The sequence below is a fragment of the Formica exsecta genome, unplaced genomic scaffold (genome assembly GCF_003651465.1).
Source record: "Formica exsecta isolate Colony F162 unplaced genomic scaffold, ASM365146v1 scaffold47, whole genome shotgun sequence".
In the NCBI taxonomy this organism is placed as follows: Eukaryota; Metazoa; Arthropoda; class Insecta; order Hymenoptera; family Formicidae; genus Formica; species Formica exsecta.
In genome coordinates, this window is record NW_021851936.1 from 2,223,739 (window position 1) to 2,246,497 (window position 22,759).

Sequence of the window (22,759 nt, forward strand, 5' to 3'; positions counted from 1 at the left end):
CAAATAAATAAATCCGGATTATAAAAAGAATTAAAGTATCACAAAATAATATGGTTTTTAACGTCTTCGTAAAAGAAAATAGTTGTAATTAATATTTTTCCTAATTTATGACAAAAACTTTTGATACTGAATACTCTGAAATCAACTGCAAGATATAAAAAAAACGAGTAATTTGCAGAAAGAAAGAGAGAGAGATAATATTTTTCTACAATTTTTAGTAAATAACTTTTAAACGAGTAAATGGATCTAAATCCAATTTTTCACAAATTTATTAGAGATTTCTTAATATATGTAAAAATTTTTATTTTGTTGACAATATTTTTTCCTTGTCAAATTTGTCAACAAGTGCTACAATACGCGATTTTCCATAAGAATCAATACTAACCTTAAACTTAAATAATTTCCAAACCGTTAAAAGAATTATGCTCAGATTTTACACAGATACTCAGAAGAGATAGTAGAATAGTCTACGAAATTTTCATGTTTTTGTCAATGTTTTGACATATGACACATATATCCTTAAGTATCGTATAATAAAAATTAAACTTAATTCAACGTATTTCAAGATTAAAACAATTAAAACTTATAATTTCGCGGTTTCTCAGAGAAAAAAAATTATACAACATTGTATATTATATGCGTCGGTCTTTTTTATTTTTTAAATCACAAAATCGTCATCCTAATTTTAATCGGTCTCCTCTCAATTTCGATGTTGCGTTAAAAAAAGCGGAATCATGAGTCTTCAGAAGTGTTTGATTTCTGGTAGTATCCCACTTATCTAATCCGCTCTCTTTATCGCCGTAAAGAGACGGCCGGTGTAAACGTACCGTGATAATGAAAACGAGTGTTAGCTAGGATTTCCGGATGACTCGCTTTCTTCGCGCCTTCCTTAACCACCCTCCGTCGAGTACATCGACGCTGCGGCACGCATTAGAAGTCGTACTTCATTAAGTCGGTAACACTTCTTCCAGAGACGTTACTCATCCCTTGGAACGGGCGCCGCGAGAGAAGGCGAGATCGAAAGGGAATAAGATTAATTGCATTCCGCGCAAGGAGAGAGAAGGCGTATTTTAAAGCAAACCGCCAATGCTCGCTCGTGGAAACGGCGACGGGGCTGAACGAACGAGTGGCGGGGAATGAGAAGAAGGTGGATGAGAAGAGCGACAATACCCCGAGTAGAAAGACGCGAGAGAGGAGCGAGATTCCTGCCGCTGATGGTGGAGAGGAGCGAGCGTGACTGAAAAGAGGATCGAGAAGGAGAAGACAGCGCCCAAGGCCTTGTTGTATTTATCATATAATTACCATAATAGAGCTCCGCGCCGCACACTCCAGTGCCAGTGCCGACCAATCCCACCCGCGCTCCCCCGTTCTCGTACCAGGCCGCAACCGCAAATTGGAAACTCTCGAATACATTTTCCCTTCGTCGCTCGCTCGAAATTGTTCGCCGTAGGACGTCGGCCGTCGAGTCGGAAGGATGCTAACGACAGCAGCGCGAATACGCAGTCATGGAACGCTTGCTCGGCTCGAGGATGATCGACGTATGGTCATTAGATACAATTTGTCTGCGTAGCTGCATCCTGTCTGACACTAGTCGTCGGAGTAATTATGGCACGACTTAAACAATAAATGCGTTCTCTGTTTAGGCTTTTCCATTTAGACGTTGGCCACATAGTCATTTACCAGAAATTCAAAACATGACCGAGTAAAATTTTTGTCAACGTATGATTTAAGGTAATCAATAATTACAAGTATGAATATTATTACGATAGAGAAAGAGAGAATATTATCTCTACGCGTGCAAATTTTATTAAATATTATCTAGCATTATTGAATTAATTATAATTATAAATGAAAATAATATCTATGAAAAAACATCACTTATATATCTCTTATAACAATGAGACATACAGTCTGATTTAAGATTGATATTTGAAATCATCTGTCTCATATTTTAATTTAATTATATTTTCAATTCTTTTTATTAGACATAGAAGTCTGCAGACGGCAATAAAATACTCTTCTCAAATATTGATGTTAATAATAATAATAATAAAAAAAAATTATACTTTCTTATGTCTCTCAATCTGAATTAATAGACCATATTTTTTCGATTAAAGTGATATACATATGTATAAGAAGTAGATATGGTCTCAAAGTGAAGAACTTGAAAGTGACTTCTTTAGTTTCTTCGCTAACCGCGAATCATCTCCGCCGACATCACCTTTTGAATCTCTTGGCCCCCTTTTCTGGTCACCCAATGTGCAGCCCGGCGGAAAGATATTGCAGCTAAACATTCGGTTCTTTGATGCCGCCCTAGTCTGGGATCTCTATCCCTGGGTACGCCGGCGGATAATTAACGTTAAAGGTTAATCCTGCGGAGAAAGACGGCGGGATAAGAACGGGCTGACAGCAACTCCTCGGCTCCTGTTCCTCTGGCAGATATAATTTGATTGGAACCTCGAAAATGGTATACTGAAATTGGGTCTTTTGAATTCAAATCTCTCGAAATCTAGCATTTCTGAACGTATGCGTTAAACAATAATTCTGTATTTATTCTTTTATATAAATAACAAAATAAAAAATTAAAATGAAAGAATAATTCAAAATATTGTAAAAATATTCATAATTTCAGGAATATCTCAAGAATATTTTCCATCTTTAAGCAATAATTTTAAAATATAATAATTTGGTTGAAAAAAGCAAATTTTACTTTAAAAAACTAATAATATATCTTAGATTAAAACAATGAAAAGAATAGACCGCAGGATTATACTTTAAGTAGCCAGAGCGTCGATAAGCGACGGAGACGAGTGTCGCGCAGGACGCGTAAAAACGTCTAAATTGCGCGTAAATAATTATATTTGCATATTCATCGAAAGGTAAATATTTAATGCTCACGGAGCATAAAGGGGCAGCGTGAAGTGTAACGTATACGTGGAAAGAGAGACCGGTGAGTTCGTGGGGGGAGTGGAGGATGCTGGAAGGGGGTTGGCCGGCGGAGGGTTGGCCAGCCGTGTACGCGCGGCCGCCACGAGCTGACGGAAAAGGGGTTGAATGTACATCGCGGCTCGTCGGAAATTTTAGCTTAATTTTACTTAACTACACTGGACTGCCCGTGGGCGCTCGGCTGCAGGGACAAGTGTTATTTTTGTAATTCCAAGCGGCGCTAATGGGAGACCTCGGCTTAACTCCGACCTACCGCCAACAAAAGAGGGGTGTTTACCACGTGCAATGAGTATACGGCCACGCGGGGGTAGTAACCGACACCCCGCCGCCTACGCTTGTTACAAACGCGAAAAGAGCCTGACATTAGTTGACCGACGGACGAGACCGGAAACGTGAGTTAAAACGTTCTTTGTGAAAAATACGAGCAGCGATCGTGTCTCTTCCGAGAAAATACATCTTTAAATGAATATAATATGACATATATAATTTTACAAAATTGGTTTTATGTTTTTCTCATATTTTCTATTGGAATAAATTATTAACATTATATTACATGTACAATAAACGAGTAGAAAAGGAATATTGTAATTATAATAAAGTTTTATTTTAAAATTGCTTTGAAGAGGATCAGAATATATACTTTCTTATCAATCTAATATGATGAATGATAAGAAGTGTAACGGACGAGTTACTGTCATGGCATTATCGACGGCGAAGGTATCGAGAAGACGCGAAAGGGCGCTGATGAGATTCGAGGGAAAACTTGCAGGTATGGAGCGTAGCAAGTTACAGAAGCTGGGACGTGTATCGAGCGTGAATATTACATCGATCAGGGTTTGACGATGTGGTACAAGTACCGGGGGGGGGGGGGAAGATCGGGGAAGCAAGGATGATGTCGCCTATTATCCCGTGGAACACCTGGGCCTCCGTTCTCCGTTACACGTCGGCCTCGTCCCCTCCCGTGAGAAAGTGTATGAAAACGAGCACGCACTCTCTCCGTGTCGTCGACGTCGGCCAAATTGCACGACCTCGGCGTATTATCCGCCCCTAAATTATTCCCCGCTAACCGCAAAAATAACCCCACGTCACCCGCTTCCCCCCCGCAAGGCTCCCACGGTTTTCTGCATCGCTACATTTTCTCGGTTAACGCGCCGCGCGGCTCATTGTTTCAACCGCATCACGAGTATACTGAATTGTCATTAATAAGGTATGTTAAATGCGACACAAAATTTTTCAACGCTACGACTATCGTAATTTAGAGAATTGAAAACTAGAAACTGAACAGAGAGTAAATCGAGGATTTAATTGGTCATTGGATAATTTTTAATTGTATATCCATTAAGAAAGAAATTTATATTAAAAACATATAAAATTATATTATATAAATTTTAATAAGATTAAAGTAAATCTCTTATGTGTTTAATAAAATTTATTTTCTGACGTTTAATTTGCAGAAATAAACTATAAAATAATAAAAGATTCCATTTTCATATCTTTGCCAGACGAGAAAGGATTATTCTTCTATTTGGCTTATTTTGATGATTAGTAGTAGAAAGAATTATGAACGAACGGTATATACACATCAATCATTGACTCAACTTTTTGGTTTGGAGAGCGTATCCTATCCTGACATGATGGACGCTACCGGAGACGAAAGTTGAGATGGCTGTAACGGCTTCTGGCACCGAATGTCGGATTTCCATTCGACGAGAGATGGATGGCCCAATCCACGGAACATTGATCACTATTAAATCGCATATACCGATGGAAACGTACTACGGCGGTCGAATATATTACAGGTACGATCTCTTTAGACTTATCTCCGATCGCCATCGGACCGTCTTCATTTCATGAAAACGCTTTCATCGTTGACATCATGCTCGATTAATAAATGGAAAAGTAGCTTCGCGTCGCGAAGCGAGTAGAAAGTTTGACAAGCTGCCGGGTCGAAACAGCGCTGTCCATTATTTACATGTGGACGTATACGCTTAGACGATGCGCGGAGTCTTCGGAGAGGCAAAAGTTGCGAGTCCGCGATGTTGGCGGCGAACCTGGCCATCAGGTCCGATTCGATAAAAGATGGATGATCCAACGTCGGCCGTATAGTCGATCGGTCTCCGAGCTGACGCCTCCGAAGATGAAATGCACCCTTGGCGACCCCAGAACCGACCCTAACACCCTAAGCCCCCTCCCCCGTTTCTCCCCCCTTACCCCCGCGCTCAATAACACTTTGCCAACCGAAGGCATATTTACGAGAGAGGCGCGTGCCCCGCGTCGGAACGCACCGCCGTCTACTGAATATACGCGATTTGGCATACAAATTCCGTCATATGTAACCCGGAAAAATGTTTATTGGCCCGACTAAAGGTTATTAGGTCCGGCCTCTTGGTGACCTCCCTGACGTAACCAGTCGCATCACGTAGCTCCATGAATTGGATCCACCGAGTCGCATAGCGTCGAAAGTGAAAGCATAAGTCTTTTTTACAACCGACTGTTCTGTACTTTGCATTCCACGTGGCGCGACGTGGATGCGCCATGTCTTCTTTGAAAAGTTATAACGATAAAAAATTATTGCTTTAATAAAACACGCACGCAACTCGACATTAGATACCAATGTTCTTCTATAAATAATTCAGAATCCTGTATTTAATTTACGTGCATATTCTAGTCCTATTATAATTATTATGACACGTACATTTGTAGAATAAAGAATTTAATGCACGTTTTAATGTCCATCTTTATACTGAGCGAGATGTAGCGATTTTGGAGAAAATGCCATTTCATGGAACGCATCGAAATTTTATAGGAATAATCGAAGAAACGGTAGTAAGAGAGAATGAACGCGAGGAGAAAACGAAGGACCATTCGTTTCCTCGCGTAGTTCCCAGCACGGCATACCGGGGAACAGCAGTACATTATTTCTTGATGTCAAATAAAGCAATTAGCATGTGCCCTGACCAGGGTCCGCAGGTTCTAACCCGAGTAATCTCGCCGGGGTCCCCGGCGTGTGCGACATCTTCATCAGAGAGGCTGACCCTCCTCTCTCTTCTCCTTTCTCCGCCACTTTCCATCCCGTCTCCCCTTGTGCCGGACGATGGCGTGATCACGTGACTACTCTGCACCCCCAGAGACGAGGGATGCTGGATGCTGCGAAAGAGCGAGAGCGCGGATCGACTAGAAGAAGATGGCGACCGTAAGGGCTGCAAGGGAGAGGGTTGGATGGAGAGAAATCAAGGGGGCGAGAAGGTTGTGTCCACCGAGTGAAGGCGCTTCCAAGGGAAATTTCACAAAGGCTGACCCGCTGGTAATGAATGTTATATAACCCTTTTAATGCTTTAAGCCTCTTAGATTTTTCAGTGCGCTCTCGACGTGCGCGCTTCCTTCGTTCTCAACCTCCTTCTCCTGCTTCTCCTTTCCTCCCGCGGAATGAGCCGGAGGTAGTTCGCGACGAGCGACGGAGGGGGTGGGCAAAGGGGAGTCGTGCCTCAGGGTAGGTAATTATGTGGCGGACGTAAATTAAGCTTGTTTAGATTGGGATTTTTATTAAGGTCCTTTATGAAAGAGTGCCGCCACTAAATGGCGCACAGTATACACTCCGACACTGGTACTCCTTTAAACGCCTCTGGAAAAGAACCCCTGATACGTTTATTTCATGAGTACTGCTTGCGACAATGAAATTTAAATGTCAGATTTGTCAGACATAGCGATTTTATAAAATTATATTTTAATATTAAATTAATATATTATTTAATGGTGTATTATTATATAAACATTAAGGTGCTGTATTACTGACAAACTGTCAAACTCAACTACGATCTTTTTTAAACGATTTTAATAGTTTAAAGACTTTTTTTTATTTTCAGAGATTTTTAACAAGAATGAAATATATATGAGATATTTAACAATTTTTGTAACATTACAATAATTGTGAAATACGGAAAGCAACGTTTCAGAAGGAACTCTGGACTTGCTAAATTTCCGCAAGACCATCCCCAAAGAAGCCGTAAGCAACGATCAGGAGATATATCTAATAGCAGTAGGACGTACGCACTAAGGAACATGGAACAAATAAGTAAGGATTAGTTTAATCGTGCTTTAGGAGTCGAACGTTACGGGTTTATGTCACCATTCCCTTTTTCGAGGGTAAGAAAAAGCTATAGCTCGTATACGAGCAAGTTTACGAACCAACGATAGTGCGTAAAGAAATTCAATTGATATATATCGACGTATATACTTTTCCTATATATACAAAAATCCACTTTCCTTAATAAATTTTAAGTGCACGTGATTATCATTCTTCCAAAAATAAATAATTCTAATCATCAATCTTTCTCGAGTCATAATATTTTTACATAGTTAATATAACTAATCACTCTAGCGTTACAGATATCAGTTCCAGAAACAAACATGTAAAAATATAAAATTTCCAAATATAACTTATCCCTTTAATTTGTTCGATTCGCATACATCGTATGTGGGCATGTTAATTCCGACATGTCCGTAACGAGCATAGCGCTACGTCAAACAGCTAACTGCTTTCGCACGAAGGCACCGGGAGCGAACTTCGAGAAGCAGTTCGCAGGTACAGACCGTTAGCTATACCCAGTGTATATGTATACCTCCGAGCCGGGGTAAGCAGAGAACGAAGTTCTCGGTGGAAGTTTAATTCAACTGGACGGGCAGCCGGGTGTAAACGCTGAATGATTTGTTGCAAATCGAAAGCACCTCACTCCGCGCGCGCAAACTCAAGCTCGAACTTCAACTTCCTGCTTGCACTTATCACGGTATATTTTATGTAATATTGTATCGCGGCTATCGATTATCGAGTGGGTATCAATGTATTAATACTTTACAAAAGGGAGTGCCGAGGAGTAGATAAATATGCAGATATAAATCTCTTTTATGCATGATATAATATTTTTTCCTTAATTAAAATATATCTTATAATCTATTCTAATTCTTATAATCTGTTTTAATTAAATTGACATTTGCAAAGGTTATTAGGTTTAGATTAGATTTAAATATAGTCTTTTCTCTCTCATACTTGTAAGTAAAGTTATTTTATACAGCCGAGTAACCTACTCTCTATTCTTAGCATTTGCTAAGTTTTATTTTTTATTAAGAACAGATTTGTTCCACTATTAATCATACATTATAATAACATCACAAAATAATGAATAATAAAAAATGTTGCTCAATTATCTGAAGATTAATTATAATACCGCACTCGCCTTTTTCGCCTGTATATTATATTAATAAATTAATCAATAATTAGAGAATTTTATGCTCACAGCAATTATCGCAAACTGCTTGAATGTTTTTTCGAAGTGACGGTTGGCTGGTTGAGTATCGAACATTGAGATCTAACGTCAATTTTCTTTGGTAGTTTCGCGAGGTCGGGCATGCCCGTTCGTTCTCTCGATTAGGCTTTGCCGTCATTAAAAGTTTATAAAGAAGCTGAGGTACGAAACGGGCAACGATGTGCCGGTGAGACGGAGAAGGTGGTAGATGATGGTTCAGCACCCTCAGAACGAAGATGGTAGAGAGAAACCGGCACGACAGAGCGAAGGAGGAAGAGAGTAGGAAAGAGAGAGACAGAGAAGGAGGGATGAAGAGAGATTTCAAGCAAGTTTTCTCATGTGCAATGCATAATGAGGAAAGGCAGACGGCGCATAAAAGGCCTACAAATGAGGCTCAAGTTATATATATACGTACTAAGTAGGTACACGTAACTAACACGTCGATGTAAACGACTTTCTCGACGTGACAAGTATTTTTGAAAAATCTTTTAATATTGCATTGTATCTTTTATCTTTAAAAAACAAGAAAATATCTTTCAATATATATCCCAACGTAATTATTAATTTGTAAGTTGCATAATTAGTTTGATATTAATATTTACCAATATTAAATAATCAATTAACGTTACTCCCTTAATAATACTTTTATTTTCTCGTTTTAATACTAATTTATTTTTATTATTTATCAGCTTAATTATTTGACAATGTCTTAATAAATAAAAATTTTAAAGCAATATATATGTAATATAAAAATACATTTTAAAATTGAGAATTTGAAAATCCTGTGTTTAAATAGAATAGTAATTAGTCCGAAAAAAGCAAGACGTGCGCATTCTAAAATGTAATATTATCGATTACATTGTGATTCTTAGTACGCAATAACATAAAGTGCTCGTGTAAGATTTCGTTGATCGGTAAGCACAGACCTTGGTAATTAAAGATATGAACACGCAATGTTAGAGTCGCGGCGCACGAAAACCAATTAAAGGTGTTAGATCGATCCTCCCTAGTAACTGACTTGCTAGGCACTTCGATAAAAGATGCAAATCCTCGTTTATGACGCTATATATTCCTTTATCCAATTATCGAGATACTACATATTAAAACGATTTTAGATAATTGTCAAATCATCAACGGTGTTATCGCTAGTATATATTATTTCCATATCTTTGCGCCGTTATTATAATAATTCTTTTATATTAAAAAAAAAAAGGAATTATATCGTACTATAATTTATATACGTATACTTATTATACGTACTCATTTAGATCATTTGAACTTACCTTGTTCATGATTTGGCGGGGATATTCCCGCCTCGCAAGGGACGGCTCTGTAACAAAAGAGAAAGATACCAGTTACTTCTCTAAAAAATTGTAAAATATATTCTGCATGTAATATATAATTAGTATACTCCTCTACTGCTATTTTCAGTATATGAAAACGAGCAATTCAACATAAATTCAATAATCTGTTCGCATATATTTTTTTTTACATATCACGAGTAATATATTCGGTTAATGTGACTTTTTATTCAATTGTGTTGCATAAAATGTTAGATAAAAATGAAAAATTTCGACGCGAGCATAATGGTGAAGATATTTAATTTCTTTTTGCTCTTGGCATGCGTTTTGAATCTCATCTCGGCGCGCCTTGTGACCCAGACTAATGCACGTGGGGTGGTCGTCGATCGCGTAGCTGAGCCTCAACCCTTCCTCTCCTTTCCCTTCGACGAGTACCACCGAATTCCCATAATCTAATGAATGGCCTAACCCCAATATCCTCTCGTTCAGCCTCACCGCCGCTTACCCTCCATGTACCATTCTATATATACCACGCATGTAAATATCTTTGCTGCCCGGAAGTGCGTGTGTGCAAATTTAAGTTGCTTAAAATTCTGTGTCCGCTCACTATAATTAATCATTTCGAAGCAATGTGACTATACTATCACTTTTACTCATTTCATTACTACTTTACTCATAAATTTCTCTTAAACTTTGTCAAGATTATTTTCACTTTCCAAATTAAATTTAACACGATTTTTGTATTTCATACAAAAAATTCTGCGGTAAATATCATGAATAAAATGGAACAAAATCGATAATCTCATTTACATTATCATAATTTACATAAAATTAAATTAATATCAAATTTATGTAAAAACAGTTACAAAAATTACTTATTAAAAGTCTTGTGAAGATACGACGAGAATAAATATAAATTAGCACCAAAAAATGCGTGAAAATTAATAAACTGAGATGTTTTGGTGAGAAATGTTGAACTAGATTTTTGCGAAAACGAATAAATCTATGAGTAATAATTTCCAAAGCGTCCTGTATTAACGCAAGAAATATGAACAAGGGCTCGCGTTGTTGCTAATTGCGTGTTAAATAGGGACGAAGTCGACGGCGAAATTCTTTCGTCCAGAAAATGGACCGGACGCAAGCCGGCGTTGATCCCAGCGCGGCGGAGTAAAGACGCGAAAATGTGTTTATCTCGGGAAATAATAAAAAGGGTGGCCCCGACGTCCGTGACGCCGAGCGATCGCAACGAAGTCGGGAATAATGTCTCGGACACGAGGCTCGTCTGCGGATTTGCTCCGGCCTCCATCGCCCAACCATCCACCCTACACTCCCCCTTTCGACCTCCTCCGACCTACCCTTATACGCGTGTCCGCCGCAGATTCAGACTCCTAATTAAGACGAGGGTGCGAGAGGGGTTTCAGGGGTTTCTGCCGGGTTCTCCCCCGAGGGGGCGGGGGCGTAGGTAGCGGGTGTATGGATGGAAGGAGGGTTTTCCCGAGGTAAGGGGCACCCGTATCGTGCCGGAGGGGTAAGCCAAGGCAAAGGGGGTAAGGAATATTGATCACGGGACCACCACGGCTGCGAGGCAGGGACTGCCCGCACTCGCCCTCTGCTTTCATCCGCCCATCCCCTCGCCATCCAGCTCCAGCTTTCTCTCGTCTCTCGTCTCTCTCTCTCTCTCTCTTTCTCTTTCTCTCTCGCTAACTTGTGTCTCTCACCTTCTCCCTTGTTTCCGACATCTTTCGCCGATCCTCTCGTTTTGAAGACGGCACGGACCGGGCCAAACTAAACCACCAAACGCCAGATGCGTGAAATCAGTCGGTTAGAATCTGCCCCGCAGCCTTTGCAAATTATTGACGCTGAAACCGCGAGATGTATGATGCCTGCACACTCTGTTTCGAAGTGGACTTTGAATAAAGAGAGTTGGCAAGTTCAACGCTTGCAAGGTAAAGAACTTCTAAGAAGAAACTTATAATCTTACACAGAGAGATAATTACTTCGTTCGATCAAACGCAGTGTGTAATGGTTTTGTTATAATATAATAATATTTTAGTGTAAAAAACTGCTTATAAATTTCTCTCATCATCTTATATTACAATAAATTCATATAGTATACGATGAGTCTTTCATCTCTATGGCATTTAATCACACGTCTCGCTAACTTGGAAATGTCTTCACGTCGTGACAAGGTTTACGAAAGTCGCAATAAGACATGGTCCTCTTGAAGGAAATTTTTGGCGCTGGAAATCCGAGTAGCCTGACGAACTTTGACGCACACGCTCGGCCGAACAAGATCTACGCTCTAGACGTGTGCAGCGTTCTCACGAGTTTTCGAGAGAGATCCTCTCGAATGGCGCGGAGAAGGAGGGCCAACTTGACTCGTTTCAGTGACGAGGACAGAAAACGAGGTAAGGGGAAAGGGCAGGGGGGGAGGACTAGGGGGCCAAGGGGTGAGCTCGAGTTTACACGACGTAGCGACTCGTCTTTCTACCCGTCGCCTTGCCTTAATTAAATCTCTAGACCCTTCCTGAAGAACCCGCGGACCTGGCAGGAAACTAGAAGAACCGCCTCCTCTCTTCTCGCTCTACAATTCACTGCGGTAACACGTCGTCTTCCATTGGTCCTCCGTACGTTGCCGCAAAAAATGCGCAAACTTATTGTTAGTAGTTACGATGTGCACTGACTTTCCACCCATCTGTTTATTTTGTCAGCTCGTTATCGCTTAATCAATATATCTTATTTTTTCTATACATTACTTTTTATTTCTCTTTCTTTAATAAATTATTTTATTTTTATAATATGTATGTTGCATGTAATTATACTTTTAGAAATATTATTACTAAAAATAAGATAATATTTTTTACTGGTGAAAACAAGTCATTTATAATATATTATACAAAATGATTCTTAATTGCTTGTCAATTTAAAAAATGTACAATAAAAAAATTATTCTGTATAATATAAAAAAGTTCCAATCAAATAGAAAAATATTGCAAATTGATTTGTTCAATAATGTACACGTTTCTAAGAAATGATAATTTAATTTATGCAAAGAGAGAATTTTGGTAGACAAATTATTACTATTCTGTAAATTCTCGATATTCTCGATATCCACGAAAGCAATCCGCTCGGAGCGGCAAATTTCTACAGCATGCACAACGCATTTTCTCATACACTCCACCGCCATTCCAGTGGCTTCAGATACCGTTATTCAACGTTGTAACGAACGTCAAGGGCGACCTCGACGAGACCGGAAGAGACCTCATTGTCCAGAGGCGGGGGCGCCGATAGGAGGGTGCGCAGCAGCGGCAGGCAGCCAACTCAAACTTTGATATGGTTTCCTAAATAACCAAGGCGACCGATACCGCAGCACGATAGTCCTCCTCTTCCTCTACCACCCCTCCCACCATCCACCCGTTCACCGCCTAGACCGATCTGCGGTGGTCCGGAGAGGGTACTGTAACTACCGTCGAAGCATATTGAAACCCTCGCACCAACGGTGACCTGACTCGCCACCCCAGGCAATCCCCACCCCTGCCAACCCGCGACCCGCCGTTCAAGACCGATACAAGGCTGCCGTCCATGCAAAACCTGCGGCATGAGTGCGTTTGTCGTTTCGTGAGGAAACGTTACTAACGCAAGCGGTAACGCCAACGTTTTCATAATGCCGCAAGTAGCGGTTAATCTGGCTGCAGAGTGACAGGTAATCTGCAAGAGGACTGCGCGAAGAGGGAAAAGGAACGAAGGTTGCGAAACCAATGGTTTTAAAGTCGATCACATTACGTTTCCCTGGTAGGTGGAACATTACAAAGTACCGTACATGGAGCAAGTAATAATATATGATTGGGATAACGCAAAATTATTGGATAGCAATTTCAAAAATGCATGAAAAATTAAATAATGTATAAAAAACAATATAATATAAAATGCACTCTTTCGCATTGTTTCTAGTGTAGAAAACATTTTTTATTTGCATTGAAATTTTTAATGATTTTCTAATAACAATACATTATTGGCAATACGTTAAAATTAATAACTCTTGATATATCTATTCTTCATTTTGCATTTTAAGTAGATAAAATCAGGTAAAAAATTAACGTGTAAATAGCCATTTAGTTTACAATTTCTTTTCTGCAGGCTACCAATAGACACGATGCCAGAGGTCGGCTGTTTGTCCGCTAATTAGAAGCTAACAGCAGAACTAAAGTTTCGAAGAACTTTAAAGTTTCTTGCACTCGCGCGGAAGCCTCTTGCTACCCATTCAATACCTCCTTTTTTAGGGTGGTAGAACGGCCACCCTTTAAGAAGAACGCCCTATCCACCTGCACAGCCGTCCACCTGTCTTTCTCTTTACCTGTCCTTCTCTCTCTATCCTCTTTGCTCCGAGCAGCGTTAATTACTAATTAATTGTTTCGCGTGTTTGAGTTTTAAATGGATAAGTTAAACAGCGCGTAAGAGGTCCAGACGTGGTATAGCGGCAGAGTCCACCCTTCTTTTTCCCTCTGTCCGTTTCTCTCGCTTCGCGTACGATTACCGTACAAACAGTGTACTGCCGGTTAACGAAGTTAGGATGACCGTGTTAGGTTGAGGAGAAGGGGTGCAACGCTCGTTCGTTTATTCATTTTTCACCCCGTCATCAGAACGCCGCGCCTCGCTTCGTGCCTCACGACGTAATATCTCCATCACGACGCCGAACCATCGCCGGCGCGTTCGAAGTTACCTCCGATCCGACGAATACGCGGATGCAACTTTAATAATATTGTCGTGAAAAGTTGTGGCCCTAGTTCTCATAATCGCATAATAAAATATAAATTTTACAGTTTTTCGACGCAAACACAAAAAAAGACATAGTCAGAAGAAAAGTTTATAAAAAAAGTTTTGCATTTACTTTATATATGCTACATTTTATTTTATTCAATATTGTTTTGATGCGCAGTTCTTCGTAAATGAATTTTACCATCACGATAAAATAAGTTCTATTTGTTTTTATTAATCGAGAAATTTTCTCTATTTTAAATTGTCATTCTTTGACAGAAAATACTTAAGGAATAACGATTGCTTGTGTAACTTGCGCCATTACAGTGCAGATTGTCTGACGTTGATCTGAAGGCACACCAACGAGATCGTTTCGTTCCTCGCGAAAGGCACCCCTATACGCTGTAATCGGAGCTCAAATAAAAAGTCGTAATGCCAGATAAAACATCCCCATTTGTCTAACGACGATTCTTCTCTTTGCTCCTGGGAATAGTATGTACCAGGCTTCCAGGGCAAGTTAGAAAGGAAGTTAAATCGGGGTGGTAATCATTTTAAACGCCATCGTCACAGACGCCGAGACGAGAAGACGTCCTCGAGCCATCTAATTCTCTCGTAATTGAGATGAATCGATAAGAAATCTCCAATGCGAAAGAAAATTGATACGAATGGAACAGCTGATAGCCATGGAGAGTACGTTTGTCACTGTACATTGAGCACGCCTGCGGATTGGTTATCGCCATCCTCTCGATGGTGCTCTTGAAGCGCACAAGATAAATCGTAGAGGCGAGAGAGCATCCCGTGGGAGTCTGGAATAAATCGGGAATAATCGGAAAACACGACGGCCAAATTGACGACTGTTATCGACTGGCGTCGCGGGTGGTGACGAGAACTCGTCCGGATCGAAAGAGCGAAGGAGGAAGAGAAAACGATGGCACGGGGAAGAGAAAACATGTCGGCAGCAAATCGGTGTCTTAACCGTCCGATGGGGGACAATTATTTAAGCGAACATCTAGCGTGGCGCTCTAGCGCTTCGCGTTAACGCCTGGCGAGGGCACGCCGATAGAGAGAGAAAGAGAGTCCCGGAGCTGTTAATTGCCGGCTGTCACGGGCACGCAGTGACAGGGACCACCGTCGACGTGGGATTGCCTCGTCGAAGCCGGTGCGAAAGCGCCGTTAAACTCTGCTTTCAAAACGTGTGAATGCGCTACCGCGGTGGACACACTCATGGGAGATAACTCTAACGGAAGAGAGAGAGAGAGAGAGAGAAAAAGAGAAGTAAAGGAAAACAGAGATTGAGTCGGCGGAAGATAGCTTTTGAATGTGGCTCAAATACACGGATTACGAATATTTCCTCTATATAATGTTAATTTATATATGGAAAGTCTATACTTATTTCACTTATATACATAAAAATTCACAAATTTTTAAAAGGTTGCCATATTTTGTGGTCTAGTTTATGCAATTATTTTTATAGAAATTAAGCAATCTCTTTCTCTCTCTCTCTCTCTCTTTCTGCAAAAAGTTTTAGAATTTTAACTACTTTAGAGAATACTTCAGCATTTTGCAGCATATTTTATGCACACTTCTTTCCGTTCTTACATAATTTATTATTTTTATGATTCTAGAAATACTTTATGGGGCGAATAGGGAGCAACACCACCGGAATCTCTCGCTCGGACGTTTGCTGTAATTTGAACGTATATTTATTCGGCGTAGCTGGAAGAGGAGTCGCGCAGAAAGCGGGAGCTCGCAGAAGTAGCGTGACGACGCTAAGAGCATTAAAGAGACGTTTTCCGCCCGACACTTAGGTTTTCGTTCCCGCGCCCACCCCATAGATTCACGGCCTATCGGCTTAGCGCGCGGCGGGTGGTCTCGAGCCACCCTTGGCTTCCGCCCAGCATCGTCTTCCGCCCGGCACCTCAAGGTAGCAGCAGCCAGCCAGAAACGCGGCGCTCTGGTTACCGTACTGCTCTTCTCGAGAAATATTTTCGTAAGCGTAAGAACTTAAGTACTCGAGAAGCGCATACACGTGACGAGCCACCTTGATGAACAGAGTCCTTGGGATATCTTTCCTTATCAAGGAAATATATAAGACGCGCGTAACAAGTCTTCGAAAGTTAGTATCTCATGTTTTCTGTTATAGTAACCGGCATCGCGATTCATAATATTCGAGAGTACAAACCATTGATTTTTTTCGCTGAATAATAATGCATTTATTTTATTTCGTAATCAAAATATTAATTTACATTAGCCAATCTAATATTATTTATCTACTCTCATTAATTATATAAGATAGATTATATATTAAATAAAGTAATATATTGTTCTAATCTCATCTGCAAATTTTAATTAATTTTCCGATTAATAAAGCAAATACAAAAAATGCAACTATATTATTATATTAAATAAAATGTTGCGCTGCCAATATTACAATCCATAGAGGACGACGAAGAAACAGGCAACCGCGACGGGGGGGTCGCACTAGTTCCTGTATCTACATAACAACGCTCCATGGTGAGCATTCTGAAAGAGAGGGAGGAAACGTTGCGTCGACGGTGGTGAATTATCAGCTAAGAGGAAATTATGGAAATAGATATAAATCGAGAAGAAGAGAGAGCGCGCCGGCGCGGCTGTTCGCAGGTAGACGCACAGCCAATAAGCGAGTCGCTACCTACGTAGAGCTCGATGTGCCTTTAAATAAATGGAGCTTAAAAGCCAATTTGGAATGTAAAGATCTATCAGCATAAATTAAACATGGCGCGGCTATACGGAGAGTGTGAGGCTCGTCCTGCGATTTTTGGGGCCGGTTCATCCCGTTATCCATCCTCAAGACCAACAATTTGCATCTTACGATCCTCAGAATATCATTGCATCGTCAATTTCTCATTAAACCCTTAAATATATATATCCTGGAAATTCGCTATAATCCCCTCATTACAAAAACATTAAAAAAAAAAAAGAATTGATTCATCAAGAATTTAACTTTCTAATTGTAAAAAGAAAAAAACAAAAATTTTCTAGCCTTAAACAATTAAAAAGGTAAAAAATTCTAACTCTGTATCTCGAGATCTCTCCAAAGGATAACGCGCCGCATCTCGATTTTAATCGCGTCAAGGCAACTGCGAGCAATATCTCGGGTCAAGTGCGGTCGATTTAGCGGGAAATTTTTTTGTTCCGTGGAAAAAACGTAAGGGAGGGATCGAGCTATTGGCGGCAAGTCGCGCGGAAACATCGGAGAGACGAACGGGAAAGCGGGAGAGCGTGGAACGCTGTAGGGACGAAGGGCGTAGGGCGGAAGATTCGCGAGTTCGCGTCATGTGCATCGGACGCGACGCGCGAATTAACAACTCACGCGTCATATCGCGCGCATTATTATCCGATATATCGGCCTGTATATCGACGCGTCTTCATTCCCCTTCGTTCGATCGCGAACGAAGAAGCGAAAAGGCGTCCCTAGTTTACGCGGAGTACGTTACCGTGCTAACATGGTAACGAGCAGGATGTTGAGGAGGGGGCCAAGGGGGGGGGGAGGAAGACTATCGCTGCCAGACGAAGGCGAGGACACCGATTCCAATGTGTTCACTCTCGTGTATCTTGAGTCGTTAATGTATTTCGTCGATCGCCTACGGTGGCGTTCCTTCGAAGCGCCAGATATCGAGACGTTATGTATTCGATACATATATATATATATATATATTCTTATATATAATATTTGATACAGAATATTACGGATTAATTAGATGTAGGGATATATTATTCTATCACCTAGGTAAGATTACCTGTTTGTAAAATTCATTCAAGAATATCCACATTTTTATCAAATTTAATTTAGCTTGTCTCTCAAACATGAATTAAAAATAAAATCTTAATAAATATATGTTAAATTTTTTTCACATGCAACACGCAGAATATTTTATTGCAATTTAAATATACAATTTATTATAGGAATTCTATAATATTTATATCTATGTCTTTAACTTACAATCTATAATTTCTTAGTATACTTTTATAAAAACTGTTATTTGAGCTGCTACATAAGTTAAACTCTATCAGCTTGATTTATATATTCTTAACATTTAAAAAATTATTATATTTATAATAAAGTTCTCGCTCAAGTATGCTCAAGTTAATAGTTATACAAAGTCGAGCGTTGCCGAGCTCGTCCTATGATACATAATTACTGTTTGCCGTGATGTCACTGAAAATATTGATCGCCAGGAACCTCGAGGTGAGACGAAAAAGTCGCGTCGCGACGAGGCAGAGGAGGCGGAGCAGTTAATGTTACGTCGAAGGTGAGCGCGTTGAAAAGGGTTGATTACACGAACCCGGTGCGTCCAGCGGGTAAAACGCGCCGCCGGGCCACGCCGGAAGGATGCTGCTGGACCATGCTTGTAAGCAAGCGGTAACCCGTTCGAGGGCCGTAGATAGGCTTGGGGCAAATGGCAGCGGGATGATTGATCGCCCGGCTAATTGGATGATCGATGACTCAAGTTCATCAGTGGCTGTTCAGCTCCTGGCGAAGGATGCTTCGCTCGCACGTGAACTCCCAGCCACCCCCGCAAGATGTACGCGTGTATGTATGAATTTACGATGTATTTGTGTGTGTGTGTATATATATATATATATATATATATATATATGTACATATATAAACGCGTACGTGTGCGAACTAGACGTCGAGAAGAACAGGTTTAGGGCTACGTCTCTTGAAACAAGCCTGCATTAATATTCTTCAGGGTCATTGCGTTTCTCTCTCCACTCTGTCTTTTGTTAAATTACATTCTTCCATAAGCTTACGATCTCTTGTCAGAGTGGGTACTGCGGACATAAGCGATACTACAAAGAATAGTTGTGAAATATTGTATCTTCTCCTACCGTAATTAATTTTAACGGCATGTCGTATACACCATACGAAGGGTGTTGTAAGAATTTTTGCGTTCAGTACATACAATAAAATTGTTTTTCTGAAGAATTTAAAGATAATTCTTCCTCGTTATCAGCGTTAATTCAACCGTCATAAAATCGCTTTTTTGTAGAATCTTTAAAATTCAGAAATATTTAAGAAAGTAACTTAAATATCTTTAAAATAAAATTTTAGAGAAGGAAAGAAAGAGTAAAAGAATTCTTAAAATAAGAAAGAATAAGAGAAATTAAAAAATGACTTTTTAGAGACCGATTATTTTATGCGATGAAAACTATTTTATAAAACATCTCTTTTTTTATTAGGTTTGACATAATAAGATTCTCAAAATCTCACTTAACGCGTATAAACCCCTCTAGATGCGATGTCTCCTCAAAGTAATGAATTCACAATAGAGTTTAGTGAGTGGCAAAGGTGCGAGCGGGCTAGCGCGCAAGTTCACGCATAGCATTCGCCTGATATATGGCCGACGCGTGAATGCAAATCGGCGTGTAAATCATGCGAACAATGTCTTAATGTCCCGGTCATACAACGCCCACCCGAGTCAGAAGACAACGGCTCCGGTAGTCTTCGGGTATATGGAAGGAAAGGGTGCCTTTTCGGATATTCATAGGGAAATAAATTAGCAGGCACGCGCGTCACGAGGGGACCATTATTGATATCTATTTTCTTGCGGTGAATGTTATTCGCGAGCAGGTTCTATTCGATGCGTGTGACACAAATCGCGTAAGCCTTTAGTATTCACGTGAACGAGTATTCGCATAATTAGATAAATTAATATAATAGTATTTTCACCTACGTTAGTGAGCTTAACGAGTTAGAAATAATATAATGAAAGAAAATGAATTAATATTGTTCCTTAAAAATATAAAGATTTCAACATTCGCTTTGATACATATATAGGATGTTAAAAGAAATTTCGATAGTTGAGATGACAATACATTTCTTCTGTCGAGCGGATCGGGAAAGCAGACAGAGAGTTAAAAAATAGCAGTTCAGCCTTCTCGTTTATGCCATTTAACTTGCAAATCTTCCTACCGAGTCGGCTGATACCCATGAAACATGTGGAAAGTGAAAAAAAGTCTTAGTCCTGCTTCTGAGGAAAGGATAAGGCGCGCGAGGGAAACAGAAACGGAAGGGTAGAAAGTATGAGACAAAGAGAGAAAAAGAGAGCGTGTGAAAAATTCGAGAGAACAAAGGTGGCAAAGAATCCGTACTCCAGAGGTTGAAAGTTGCGATTTCTCGCGAAGGGGGAAACCGAAAAGGGTGAGAGCGTTAGAATGAAATATTCGTCCGAGTGGAATATGTAAAGACATTACACCGAGACTGCGTTATCGTAAAGATAATTGTTTTATCTTAACACCCATAGTGTCTGATCCATTTCGTAAACTGTAAGTATAATCGCACAATAATCTACACAATATTGCTCAATAATATTATTTTGTATCATCGATTTGCTATGTTTCTAAAATAAAAGAACGAAAGTTATTAAATTAATATCCAAACAACAAGAGTTATCGAATATGTCCTACACAGATTTCCTTCTATGACAACGCGAGAAGAGACGATGGAGAAATGAGTGCGATCGGAATAGATCGCCGGATAAGTTTAATGTCAAAGTTGAAAGTCCTTAACACAGTGTCGGCATTTTTCTCCCTTCTGCCGGAAAGATGATTAGTCCAGTTTACAGTGATGATGCGATTCCCTTTACGCGCCCATGACGTGTCTGTCGCCGGCAAATCTCAATTTCTTTAGCAACATCCTCGCACTTGTTCCGGAAATGCTCTTCCAAAGATTTTGCGACGATAATCGCTCGTAAAAACGCCGCCCTTACGCATATCGTTCTTGCGCAAGCGACAAGGTCGCATCGTTTTATGCATCACCGACTCTCGATCGATTATTACTATAATTTTATCATCGAATATCATACTTTGATATTTGACGATAGCTGATAAAAAAATCTCCCCTAATGTTTCCACAACTGTCGACGATTTTAGACATATTATATGCTTACAGATAAGAAAAAAAAATCAGGAAGAGTGAGAGATAATTCTCTCACAAAGTGTCGAATAAAAGTATAAAAAATTTAACTTAATTAAAGTTGCATCTAAATTTAAGAAACTAATAAAAAAGTATAAATATAATAAAAAATAAAAAAATTGATCGAAACTTCAACGATAATATTTCAATGAAAAACGGAAAAACAATCCAAGATGCATGAAAAATCATTCTTCCACTCTCAGCTTTTCAAATATTGTTATTGAATATTGAAATACGCAGGCTGAAACAAAAAAAAATTGTCTCCCTCACGACATCGCAACCATCTAGACGCGATTTGTTTTTATGAACGGCGTCTTCGTTGCCCAACCTCTTCCGTTTCTCTAAGTTTCGTAAGAATCCACCATAATGGCTCTAATTTCCGCTAATAAATCCACGAGTGCAACAAGAATCTTCCCTCGATATGTAGATAATCGTATTCCCGCTTGAAATGTATTCGCCCTCGAAAAAATGTAGATATAACATAGATATAACGCTCATCTATACGTCGGATTTTGCATACACATGTATACAAAGTGTTCTGTATGTGTGTGGAAAACATATAGCGCGGAAAGGGGCCGGAATCAGGGGAAGACGGTGACGTAAGAAGACGACTAGTCTTACGAAGAGGCGCGTCGCGCAAAAACAGATGTAAAGACACAGGGGATGCCGCTCAGAAGGGCCAGAAAAGAGGATTCGGACGGTTGTAATCTCGGCTCAAGGTGTCGTTTTGCTTCTCAGCGTCCCACTGGACATCGAGACGCGAGTAAGGAGAAAGCTTAAGACCCCTTTGCACGCCGTTTATCGGATGTTGTTGTTGTCGTTAAACTTGAGTAAATAATTTTTTCTTCCATTAATAATTGTTTTTTCATAAAATATTCTTACTGCAAATTACAAATTATTAGTATCGCAAACAAATGTTAAAAAAATAAACATTTTTCTCTTATTTTGAAAGTTAAATAAGGAAATTGCTAAAGTGTATAGAGCTTTGCAAAAAAATTAAAAGGACATATAATTTAAATAATTAATTTAAAGTTTATCTTAAAGTATGCTTCATTTGCGTCAAACTTCAATTTTCTGCGTTATATAATCATATCTTGATCTTAATTTCTAAAGATCCACTTGAAACTAGTCGACGAAGCTTCATACGAATGAAACATATGCATGCAGAGAAAGTAATAATATTTTTTTTTATAAACAAATTTTGATTTATTTTTATCGCGGCCTTTTTTCTTAATAGAAACAAACTAGTTATTATTAACGACCAGCGAATATTACACGCATACTGGAAGAAATATGCGTACCTGCGAACAAGTAAGGAACGAGTTTTCGAGATCGGTCGAGAGAGAAAGAGGGACGTAGGCAATTTTGCACTTGTAAATAGGCCCCGAAGGGAGGAGCATAAGTAAATTAGGCCGGTCGACGCGAAAAACGTTCTGATAAGAATCTTTCCCTCGGCTTTTTTAAAGGCTGACTCCGGGGGAATTGAGACGTCATCA

At 39.8% G+C, this 22,759-nt stretch overlaps 1 protein-coding gene across 1 annotated transcript in view; it reads right to left on the minus strand.

Annotated features, from left to right (window-relative positions):
• The window catches only part of LOC115241178 (mucin-12-like), a 166,020-nt gene that overhangs the window by 61,672 nt on the left and 81,589 nt on the right, over positions 1-22,759 (minus strand). The window contains exon 3 of the mRNA XM_029816804.1: positions 9,530-9,576. Within this exon, the coding sequence (XP_029672664.1) occupies positions 9,530-9,538 (9 nt within the window). The 5' untranslated portion in view covers positions 9,539-9,576. The remainder of the gene's footprint in view (positions 1-9,529; positions 9,577-22,759) is intronic.